Source organism: Gavialis gangeticus, unplaced genomic scaffold (genome assembly GCF_001723915.1).
Source record: "Gavialis gangeticus isolate Ggan-Ray unplaced genomic scaffold, GavGan_comp1, whole genome shotgun sequence".
Lineage (NCBI taxonomy): Eukaryota > Metazoa > Chordata > Crocodylia > Gavialidae > Gavialis > Gavialis gangeticus.
The window spans coordinates 4,698,967-4,711,278 of record NW_017728991.1 but is presented as its reverse complement, the minus strand read 5'-3'; the positions used below and the strand labels follow the sequence as shown (position 1 = coordinate 4,711,278).

Below are 12,312 nucleotides of genomic sequence, written 5' to 3'. Positions count from 1 at the left end.
TATTACTTTGAACACAAAATAGGTTTAATTAACACCCTCCTCCCCCCACCACTTAGCTTTTAATTTGCTTCCTAAATTTTCTTTTTGCACTCACCTGAAAGGTTTTTTTCTTCATTCTCCATTTGATAAGCACATTTTTCCATAAGAGAACTTTAGTTTGCTGGTACATGCTCTTCTTTCTCTGAAGAGTCTGCATTTTTTAATCTAGAGAGAAGAGCAAAAGCAGGAATCTCCTAATAAAACAAAGCAGAAAAAGAAGAATATATATATAGTTTTGTGTGTGCAGTCCTTTCATCTGGGAATATCAAGGCACTTTGCAAAGGTAGCTATTACTCCCATTTTACTGAAGGAGAAAGAATTGAAATTGCAAATTCAGATGTCCCAACTCCCTTGTGTCATGCCTTAACTCTAGGACCATCTCTGCAGCATAGCTTTTATAAGCAAAAGGCAGTGACTTCTGGGATTCCCAGCACTGCACACAAGGCTTCTGGTTCTGCATTTAGACAGTGACTAACCAAATCCCATGGTTTAGGGGCTTCACTGATCACTTGGAGGAGTCGGGAAGTATGTTTTTCACCTTGGTGCATAATTTGTTCTTTAGATACTTTGTTCACCTTCCTCTGAAGCACTTCTGGCAATGCTTGTGTCCAGATATTGCTGACTAAACAAGTGGAGAATACCTGAACACGATGTGAAATACTGTATGTAACATGACCCCTCACTCCTTTCTGTGTTTTTACATGCCTAACATGAACAAGTGCAATGGATTCAGATTTCTATTTATTCTACTAATACTAAAAAAAATCCTTTTCACTCTTGGCTCTTTGGTCTTAACATGGGGATGGAAACTGATAGAAAATAGCACACACTATTCCAGAGAAAGAAAATAAAAAAGTGTTTTATGCTTTCATAGACTGCTTCTATAGCATTATATTCTGGATTAGCAAAAAGGTAAATGTGACATAACAATTCATTTCAATTTTACTTGCATTATTATTGTGATTGCAGTGAACATCTGTCTACTAGGCAGGCTTGAAAGATTTGCTACGTTAACTGAGAGAGCAGATTCTCCATCAAGATCTGCTGAGGCACCTGTAAATGGCTTCAGTCATCTAATAACAGAGGGCACTGCTACTAATGTTGTGTGCAATTGAAGCAATTCATCAGAAGAGATTACAAAAATCTTGGTTATGATAAAGTAGTGCACATGGTGAGCCTCCTTCCTCCATTAGAAAAACCTCAAAGACAGAACGACTGCCTTCCCTCTAGAAATGCAGAACTTTACCTTTTGTCTTTATGGTGAAGGCTTATTTTTTCAGTAAAACAAAAACAAAAACAAACAAACAAAAAAATCAGGGAGGGACCCAGGCTATTCAGAAGTACATTTTAGACATCACATCCATTCACAGGTCACAGACAAACCACAACTCTGCCCCAAGAAAACGAGCAAAAGTAAAAATTAATACCTGGAAAGAAGACAACAAAAATAGTTGTGAAGAGTTATATAAACATTCACTACGCTGCAGATTTACAAATGTGCTTGGAAAAGACAAACTTTCGGTTGTGTTGCCTATGCACGGGCAAAAACACAGCAGGCAAATGCATACCAAAAATAACTTCACATTGTCTTCCAGTCCAGACACACAAATAAGATCTGGACAACTGGTTCAAACTGAGTGAGGAATGTCACCATCACTCTGCTAATGTTTCTCTTATGTATAGATACTGAACTGACTAAACCCAAAGCTGCAACAATAAGAATGGACAGTTCTTTCCAGCATAGCTTGTACTGCACAGAGTGGCACAGCTTTACTTTGCAAGTTATTAGTTATTGGATGTTTTCATATTTGATTAAGACAATGCAGTAGAAAAATAGAAATCCTACCTTAAAGCCAACAGTTTAAGAGGAGTCAGAAATATTTGCCTTCTAATAGCAGTAAAAACAATGCAGAAAACAGCAGTTTTCCTGGGATATATTTTGGAATCAAAGCAATGGCTCGTCATGCTTTTCTGTGAAGAGGCATTTTCCCCCTTCTATTAGCAATTCCAAACCTCACATGATCACTTTGCTTTTAATTGGCTTCCCCTCTCCTACCCTGAGAGCCTTCCTCCTTGGCAGCTCTTTGCATTTCTGCTTTTATATAAAGATGAGAGAACATATTTCTGCTGATGTGCCTAATGCAGGTCTCTCTCAAAAGTTAGGTGGGAAACACTTGACATTTCTTATGCATAAAGGGGAGAGTGGGAGGCAAGAAAAGAATTCCCCAAATGTGTTTTTTTTAAATCGATTACTGCCCTGTATGCAAGCCAGACCTAACTTCAAAAGGACTGCAACATGCCAATGTGGGGAAGCAAGGGAGCAATATCCAGCCTGGTTTTTTATCTGTAGGACAGCTTTGTTTGCAGTTACTATTTTAGAAAATGCTTCCAAAATAGTAACCGCAGCAGATGGGAAACTTCCTTTGCTTCTTACCATACAAAGCACAACAAACAGTAATTTGATTTTGTCAGCATGGTATGTTAAATATAGAGGTTTTGTCTAATTCCAGCTGGACAGCATCAGTTAAACTACCAAGCTAGGGAAGCTCACTTTGGTTCCCAACTAAGTTCTCGAGGCTGGGGGTAGCAATACAGACCGAACAGCAGACAGTAGTGAAAAGGTTAAACTGCATTAAAAGACGGAAGAGATATGACTGCTGGGGAAGGGGGCAAAGGGTGGGGAGTTGGAATCATGCCCTTGCCCCAGGTGAATATGGTCATACTTCATTAAAAACATGAAGTAATAAAAATTACTTCTTTCCTCAGCTAAGACCCAGACTATAGGACCCAAGGCTTCCAGGTCTTCAACAGAGACCCTCGAAATCCTGGGGTTATGACTCTGAAAGAATTGAAACAGCAAGACAGTCTTGAAGTCATAGACCCCAGGAGGCATAGTGCCCCATAAACCTCACAGGTGATTCATAGATTCATAGATTAAGGGTCGGAAGGGACCTAGTAGATCTTCTAGCCCGACCCCCCGCCAGGGCAGGAGAACAACAAAAAACCCCGAAAAGAGAAACGGGACTCGAACGAGTCCAGCCAGGTAGGCATCCAGCCTCTTCTTAAAGACCCCCAGGGTAGGGGCCAGCACCACTTCCCTGATCTGGGTACAAGCAGACAACTTTCTGAGTTAACGCCTGTGTTTGATTTGACTCCTACTGAAAACAATCAGGATACTTGCCTGCATTGACTTGTGTGCAGAAGTGCTGCATGCACATCACCAAAGGCATGGATGTCACAGACAGTGGAACCCAGTTTGCAGGATGCTTTGTCATTGGCCAGGAGGCATCAGCCCGGGAGGAAATAGCTTGACTTTCAGAAAAATGGGTTGAGAGTTTGCCAGGATGGCAAGCAAGGGGAAAACCTCCCTTATACTCCTGAATTAGATGGCATACATATCTCTGATAAAAAAATCCCCAATTTTTTGGAGCAAAAAATTAACCCAAAATGCACATTTTTCCATGATCATAAAACAATAATATATTTATTCAGCCTTTAGCTGTTACAAGTTTATTACTGGCGTTAGTCAAGAGCAATACAACATGTTCACCACCCCAAGATATAATGAACATAACGTCACTGGATGGCCAGGCCAGGAGGTCATGTCTGGGGTTCCTGACTCCTTTGCCCCAGTTCTGAATCTTGGATCAGTGACCGGATCTTTCAGGAGCAGGTTGCAAAGGGTACGCTCTCTCATCTCTCTTTATATACCAGATAGATTGCAATTCTTATTACATAAAATTAGCTTAAGTCTTCACCTTACTGCATATTAATAATCTTGCTTCTCTCTGCCAAATAGGAAACAGTATTTTTCCATCTGCTCCTTTTCACTGGGTGCGTGTCTTGACCACAGTTCAAGCTAAGCACGCAGCTTAAGCTAAGCACAAAGGCCAAACCCCAGGCCTGAAGGCCCCTGGGTCCCAGCAATCATTCGAAGGATGTAATCCTACCAAGTACACTAGGCAAAGAAAAAGTAGTGGCAGGATCCACTCCTGAATAACAGAGGAAAAGGAAATGAGAAGAGAACACAGTATAACTATCTGAAAGAGACCATGATCTTTCTGATTATCATACAAGCAACAGAGACGGCTGATAATTTTGAAAGAACAAATTTCCATCTCATCAATACTCATCTCTTTCTTATCGGGCTTGCAACACAGTATGTTTTCTTGTAACGTTTAATGCCACGTTGTCCTACATATCACACCTGCTCCTACCAAATAAGACACCTACCTTGTATTTGGAAGGCAGAATGGAGCAAAAAAAGATTTGTTCCAGAGTCATGGCTGATTATGTGACATAGAGTAAGTCCTTTTGGGAACACAGGATGTCCTGGGAACTTCTGGCTGCCTCACCCAGATTGCCTTGTGGGATGACACACTTTCTGGACACTTTATGTTTCCAGGAGGACATACCCTGTGCCACACAAGGTTAGGCTTCAGACCCTTGCAAGGGGGCAATAACAATTCCGTTACATCTTTATTGTAAATAGTTATTTACAGGAACTTGTATGAAGAAAAGACTGTTTCTGCCCCACAAGTCTCATCAAGACACAGACTGCATGCAAGAGCTCCCTTACTGTTTCAGGCACAAGCTATAGTGCTCAACCAACAGCCATGGCTGTGAGGTGGTTGGTGCAGGACCATGTCCCTTCTCGATGAGCCATAGACAAATGGAAGCCATCTTGGCAGCTTACTGGTGTCTTCAGGCTTTCTTCTACTCCAGCAAAGAAGAATCAGCTTCCCTCCTTAAGATACACAGCCCAATTTTGGGAGGCTGCTTTTAGCGAGAAAGGTGTGCATGGTATGCAAGTAACTATAGTACTGCTGGAACCTTGGGTGGGTTTTTTGAGATATATATATATATTCATATGACAAAGTCAAGTCTAAAATCCACAGGTTTGAGAATAAAAATAACGAACTTAAAAAATGTAAACAGTGACCTTGTTCATAATCATTATTCAGTTTTGTGGTTCATATTCCTTAAGGATAAAAACTGCAAGGCCGTTCCTTTGGAAAATTGCACGGACTGAAATCAGGAAGTTTTCATGTGACCAAATGCGAGATAATATTAGTTTTCGCTTCAGTAAGTTTGCACTTCCATGCAACAGCAGTTGGCAATATTTTTGGCCAGCTGGACAGAGTAAACCAGCTTGGGTCTGAGGTGGGCCAGAACTAGGGAAGAGAACCAATGTATTGCCAATGACTCCTTCTCTGCTTTATGAAAAACAAGCACCTTAGATAATCTGGACGAACATTTGGATATTCTCTAATCAGATCCCATAAAGTGGCATGCATAGAAATATTGGCCTATAGCATATTTATATTAAAATACAGTTTTCCGTTCATTTTTGTATTCATCCAGTAAAAACCTCCTTTTACTGAAACCACAGTTGCCCTTCGAAATGACTTCCTGTTCAAGTGTGCTGAGTCTCACTGATTTCCAAGGCCCACCATCCAGCTGAGGATTACAGAGGACATTCCCACACCCCACAACTTGCCAACACTCACACTCAACCTGTTCTGTGAATATTGAGTTTCTTTCTTTCAGGCTGATGCCTCCTAGCCAATGATAAAATCTTTACAAACTTTACATACTGGCCATCTAAGAGGCTTACACTAATATAGCCATATTGGTTGTATACGTTCATAGTAAAGTAGTACTGGAAGGGACCTCATGAGGTCATTAGCAGGAACTTCCCAGACTAAACCATCCCAGCCAAGGGGCTGCCTAACCTGCTCTTAAATTTCCATGGATGGAAATCCCGCAGCTTCTCTAGGTGGCCTGTGGCAATGCTTGACCACCCTCATCACCAAAAAGTTCCATAATTTCCCCTGCTGCAGCCTGAGGCCGTCGCTCCTTGTTCTGTCCCTTATGACCACAGAGAAAAGCCAGTCTCCACCCTCGCTATAATCACCCTACAGGTATTTGAAGACTCGTATCAAATTCCAACCCCCCCCGCTCTCCAGTCTTCTCTTCTCCAAACTAAATAACACTAGTTCTTTCAGCTAAGTCATGCTTCATGGACCGCTAATCATTTTTGTCACTCTCCACTGGCATTTTCCAATCTGTTCATATCCTTCTTGAAGTGTGGGGCCCAAGTGAGGTCTCACCAGTGCCAAGGTGAGTGGCATGATATATGATACAACAGTCTGGGGATAATCCTATTGACAAAAATGACTTACCTCTCTCAGCTTGTTATCCACAAAATTCATAAGCGTAACAGTTTGGTCTCGGCAAATTGACTTTATAATAATAAGGTTCAGCTATTGCAGATAGAAAGAGAGATCTATGAATCCTAGAGTCTTCCTTTCCCCTACTTCGTAACAATAGGTACCGTATTGCTCCTCTCTAGTTGTTTGGGACCTCCTTTGTCCTCTATCAATTCTCAAATGCAATTGCTAATGATACAGATGCTTCTTTGACTAGTTACTTAGGTGCCCCAGGGAAAAATTGAGCACGACATATGGTTTGCACAGTTTGCATAATACTTTTAAAAATGGAGGGCAATTTCTCAAGTGTGAGTACACTGAAGTTGTTCCACTGACAGAGCTCCACTAATTAATAGTTCAGGCTCAGAGTCACATTTGGATGGTGGAGATTGGGAATGTTTTTAAATAAGGCCCTAAAAAAGTCTGTTCAGGTTTCATTCAATGGATGATTCCAAACCCATGTCCTCTTCAGAGCCTACCTGTAAGTTTGCTGACTTGTTCTTCATCTGCTACTTAGGATATTCAAAGCTATTTATCTTAAGAATCCACATATTTAACCTATTAAAGACAAACTTCCATGAAAAGAGAACATAAATTTGGGAAAGATATTTTCTCTCTCAAAAATATGAAAGCTGCAGCGCTACAGGCCAGACATCTTGCTACCGATATGACCACATTCAACTGATAGAAAATATGCATGCTATCAAATTATGAAGATTAAAAATACTGATTAAATCATAAATGAAAGAAATTAATATTTTTATGGCTCTTCCTGATTAAGTTGTTTCCAATCATAATTTCCATCTAAAGCCAGATCGAAGTTCTCCTTCTCTTGCTCTCAAGAAAGATCCAAAAACACCTGAAATACACAGTGAAAAGGTTCTCATAATTTTCCCAGCACAGTACTAAAGACTTAGGAACATTTGGTTTTTTTTTTTTTGTAAAGCAATTGATGAGCTTCCACTTGTCCCAAAAATGAATTCCACTCCGAACAGCTTTGTGCTGATCTCAGTGCTATTCCTCAGTGCACCAACAACTTGTTGTCCTGTAAACTGGCAACACCAAAGCTCTGGAGTCACACTTGGGAAAGACCTTCATCCTCTCTGCTGGGTTTCTAGAGACATTCAATTTACATACATTCTCCAAGATGCATTTTCAAGCCTAACTCTGTAAAGTGGGGATTGATTTCTGACTCTTTCTGGTTGCCATTCACCTGAGACTTCAAGGTAACATTTTTCAGAATAATTCTTACATATCAGTCTCCTCACACAGGGGAAGTTGTGGTTTTGTCCCAAGCTTTGTATGTGTGTCAGTACATTGTCTGGCTGTGTTAGGAGCAGACCAGGCACCTTTGCGCTTGCCCTATAAAAGGGTGACCCCTCGTACACCAGTACAGCTGCGCCCCTTCAGCACTCTGGACAGTGGATCTGGGGCTGCAGAGTCTGCTTCCCCTGCTCCATCCCTGCCCACAGTGGGAGTAGCTGGGTCACTGGAGTAAAAAGGCACTTTCCACCCTTTTCATAGATTCATAGATGTAGGATCGGAAGGGACCTTGTAGATCTTCTAGTCTGACCCCCTGCCCTGGGTAGGAGAGAACTGGGTTCAAATGACCCCAGCCAGATAAATGTTGAGCCTCTTCTTAAAGACCCCCAGGGTAGGAGCCAGCACCACTTCCCTTGGAAGTTGGTTCCAGATCCTAGCCACCCTGACCGTGAAGTCGCGCCTCCTGATGTCTAGTTTGAATCTACCCTCTAGCAACTTATGGCCGTTATTCCTTGTTACTCTGGGAGGCGCTCGGGGGAACAAGGTCTCTCCCAATCCCCGCTGGTTTATAGTACGTTTATAGATGGCCACCAGGTCCCCCCTCAGCCTTCTCTTGAGAAGGCTGAACAGGTTCAGGTCCCGTTGCCTCTCCTCATAGGGCCTGCCCTGCTGCCCCCGACCATGCGAGTGGCCTCCCCTGGACCCTCTCCAGGTTGTCCACATCTCTCCTGAAGTGCGGCACCCAGAGCTGGACGCAGTGCTCCAGCTGCAGCCTGACCAGTGCTGCATAGAGGGGGAGGATCACCTCCTTGGACCTGCTTGTGCTGCATCTGTGGATGCACGACAAGGTACGGTTAGCCTTACTGACCGTGACCTTGCATTGTCGGCCCATGTTCATCTTGGAGTCAATAATGACTCCAAGATCTCTTTCTGCCACTGTGCTTTTGAGAAGGGAGTTCCCCAACCTATAAGTACGCTGCTGGTTCTTACTGCCCAAGTGCAGCACCCTGTGCTTGTCAGTATTGAATCCCATCCTATTGTCATTCGCCTACCCCTGGAACCTGTCCAGGTCCCGCTGTAATCTGTCCTTCCCTTCTAGTATGCCCACCTCACCCCAAAAGAAGGGACTGCATACTGAAGAGAAGGGAGCAGCATGCAACCCCAACACATAGGGAGATCTGAACTGCCCTTTGTTTATGCAATACAATTCAGAACCTGGATTGAAACTTTGCAGTGCCTGAAGTCTTCACTTGGATCATAGCTTTAAGGCTGAGGCCCCTATCTGTGCTTTCCACTTCATGAAAGAATATTAAAACATAGCGCAAGTACCATAGGTAACAGAATAACAACCATAAACATCGATACACATGATGCATCCGCCAGGAGAGATTTGGAAGCCACATTTTTCATTATAAGCCTTGTGGTACTGGTCGCTGGTGTATAAACAACATTGGCCAATGTAGTATTAAAAGTCAGGTCATCTAGTTGCCCAAGGAAAGCATAAGGTACATCTCAAAGGTATGGATCAAAAGTACTTTTATCTGTGAAGTACAGTAGAAAGAGAAAAAGCAGAGACAAAATCAATTCCTGAATAGAGGAAAAAAGGGGATAAGAAGGAATATGGTACAACACTTTGAAAGAGTGCTCTCTTCCTTATTGCTTGAGCATTAAAGATGGTAGCTCCAAATTTCAGAGAAAATTTTTTTCTCAAAGTTGAAACTTTTATAAGAATATGTGGATTTGTTTGGCATTATTTATTATTTATGCATATTTTGAATTACATTTGAATTATATTGAATATTTATTAATTATTTTTTTTCTAAGCACTATATTTTAATAGGGAGCAATGATATAAGAACCTAAGTCGAATACTAGGAAAGTAACAAACCAAGCTCATCCCTTTGAGAACAGGCCAAATGAACTTTAGCAACTGGAATCACTAATCACCTGTGAAAAGGCTTAAGCGCAGCATTTCATGTCTGAGGAAATTCATTTGAAAATCAAGAAATACAACAGTGTATAATGCTTTGTAGCATCCCTTTACTGAATATTCACAGCCTCACTCATCACAACTACCTTTCCCGTGCAGGCGTACCCATAGAGTCACGGTTTCTCAGTTCAAATGTTCATTGGCAAAATGAGCTGAAGGTCAGTGCTCCCCTTTTTATAAATCCCTCCAGGTACTCCAACTTCAGTAGATGTTGATTGGGTCCTTTATTTCTTTTAAGCAAAGGTACAATTTTCCCCAGGTTCCCTTGTGGAAGTCCAACTTACTTTAACTTCATGCAGCAACAGCTAGCAGCCTTAGTAATGAGTTCAAATCTGAGGCACAGGAATCCAAATACAACAAGCAATACCACCAAAGGTCAAGCTGCCAGTGGCATGGTGACAGCCGATTGTCACCTGTCTGCCAAGCGGGTGGAGGGAAGGCAGCTTGGCCAACTGCTGCCGCAGGGCCAACAACTGGTCAGAGTCTGCCTGGGGAAGAGGGCACCAGGGGCAGCCCCGGTTGCCTCCTACCTGTGGAGTGCACGTCTGAAGCAACCTGGTAGGTGACTGCACGTGTGTACGCCCTCATAGTGCTGTTTTTGAAGTGCTACCAAGTATCTGTGCCATGTATGCAAAAAAGAGCTGTGATCCATTAGAAAAGCTTTAACCACAGGTGAATGCCACCTCCTACTGGGGCCTAGAAAATGCTTCTAATTTGGATCCGCACATGGAAGAAACACCCTGGCTCTTTACTTGGTTTCCCAATTTGATTTTTGCACTCACTTGCAGGCTCTGCTTTTTCATCCTCCATTCAATAAGTACATTTTTCCATAGGAGAACTTTAGTTTGCTGATACAAGCTCCTTTTTCTCCAAAGTTCCTGCATTTCTGGATTCAGAGAGAAAAAGAAAAGCGTGCAACTTCTGATAAAACAAAACTGAGAAAAGAACAATATCTGTTTTGATTTGCAGTCCTTTCGTACAAAAATCATAAAGCACTTTACAAAGGAAGTATTACCCCCACTTCATGGAGGAAGAAAGAATTGAAATCCCTTGCTAATGTTCCTTGAAGCAAAGGGGAAGTGAAGAAATCCTATTCAGATCTACATTTAGACAATGATCCTAACCCAAATCTCATGCTTCAGGGCTTCAGCTGGGCACTTGAAGGAGTCAGGAAGGCCTTTTTATTTCTTCCAGTTGCACAATGTGGCTTGAGGACAGTCTGTTCACCTTCCTCTGGAAATCACTGCATCCAGATGTTGCTGACTGGACGTGTGGGGATTATCTGCGTGCAATAGCATCTGCAGCCATGACCCTGCTCTCTTTCATGCTTGTGATTTTTCAAGTTAACCATTCACAAGCACGACGGGTTCAGATTTCTCTTAATTATACCCATGCTAACAAATGCTCTGGTCTTTTCAGTCTTTGTCCTTTGGGTGTCATTGAAGGGAAATCCTATAAAATAAGAAGGGACAAAGAAAAGTGTGCTGTATACTCCCATAGCTTGTGTCTATATTGTTGAGGATTAACAACAAAAGGAATTGCATCCAAACCCAAAGCTGTTCATCACAATTTTAATTCTGTTATTGGTGGTGTGATTTATTTTTTAGATGTAGGCCTTGCTCTATCCAAAAGGCTCAGGGCTCCAGACAAGCTGCAGACGGCATGCTCCAAACAGCCCCCAGACTCCAACTCCCCCCAACCACATCTCCCTGCCTCAGCTCCGACAGAATCAGACCCTCCCGCCAATCCCAACCACGTGTCCCTACTGTCACTCACATCCAGGGACAAGAAACCTCTTCTGTCCCTCACCCTCAGGGAGATCCCCCCCACACACCCCCAGCATCTCCCCAAAGCTGCCCTGACTCTGACACAGGGTCTGTGGCTCTTGCCCCCACTCCCCTCCGAAATATCCCACATGAACTCCTTCCCCTCTTCCCAGAAACACAACACAATTCAAAAGAAACCTAACACACAAGTCAAAGAAATACCCTCCATCTCCCCGTCTCCATCACCACTTCAAGGCAACACCAAAGGGTGCTTTTACCAAGTCCCTTTGATGGTGCCATGATGCGGTCTTCATGCTGCCGGGGTCCTTTCCCCTCCTTTCAGGTAGTCAACATCTTACTTTTATTTCCATGCTGCAGCACGTTGGAGCTGGCTCCTTGCATATCTATAGGAGCCCAGAGGTACTACATTTAGCCTGCCTGAATCCTTATAGAACCAGAATATGCGAAAGAAATGCATACTCTGTAAAAGATGAAAATTGTTCAGATATTATGAAATCAAAATACAAACTAGAGTGAACACAAAGCCTTCATGTCACCTATGATTATCAAGTGCAACAGAATTTTGATTTCATCTTTTAGAAATAAAAGTTTTGGAGTTTACTAATCCTGCGTTTCCAGCATAGTTTGTACTGCCCAAACCAGCCTGGCATTGTGGTGCACAGTTCCTTGTCCAGTCATTAATTACTAGAGATTTTCATATCTGGTTAAGAAAAAAGAATTCAAAAATAGGAATCTTACCTTAAAGAAAGGTGTTGAAAGGAATTGGGTAACTTAATTGTGGGGGTCTACTACAAACCACCCAACCAGGGGGAAGAGCTGGACCGGGAATTCTTGGGTCAGCTCGTAGAGGCAGTTAAGTCAAGGGATGTGGTCACCATGGGTGATCTAAACTACCTGGACATTTGCTGGGAGGAGCAGTCTGACTGGTCATGTAGGTTCCTTGCTGAGATACAGGACTTCCACCTAATCCAGGAGGTGCAAGGTCCCACCAGGGGAAATGCCTTGCTGGACCTGGTCCTGG

The 12,312-nt window shown here is 42.6% G+C and overlaps 1 protein-coding gene across 1 annotated transcript in view; it reads right to left on the bottom strand.

Annotated features, from left to right (window-relative positions):
- Nucleotides 1-2,365, bottom strand: part of LOC109296754 (ATP-binding cassette sub-family A member 10-like) — a 53,073-nt gene extending 50,708 nt beyond the window's left edge. Inside the window, exons 1-2 of the mRNA XM_019516309.1 lie at nucleotides 1,886-2,365; nucleotides 95-233 (exon numbers count right to left, since the gene is read on the bottom strand). Of these exons, the coding sequence (XP_019371854.1) occupies nucleotides 95-196 (102 nt within the window). The 5' untranslated portion in view covers nucleotides 197-233; nucleotides 1,886-2,365. The remainder of the gene's footprint in view (nucleotides 1-94; nucleotides 234-1,885) is intronic.
- Between the last annotated feature and the right edge of the window lie 9,947 nt (nucleotides 2,366-12,312).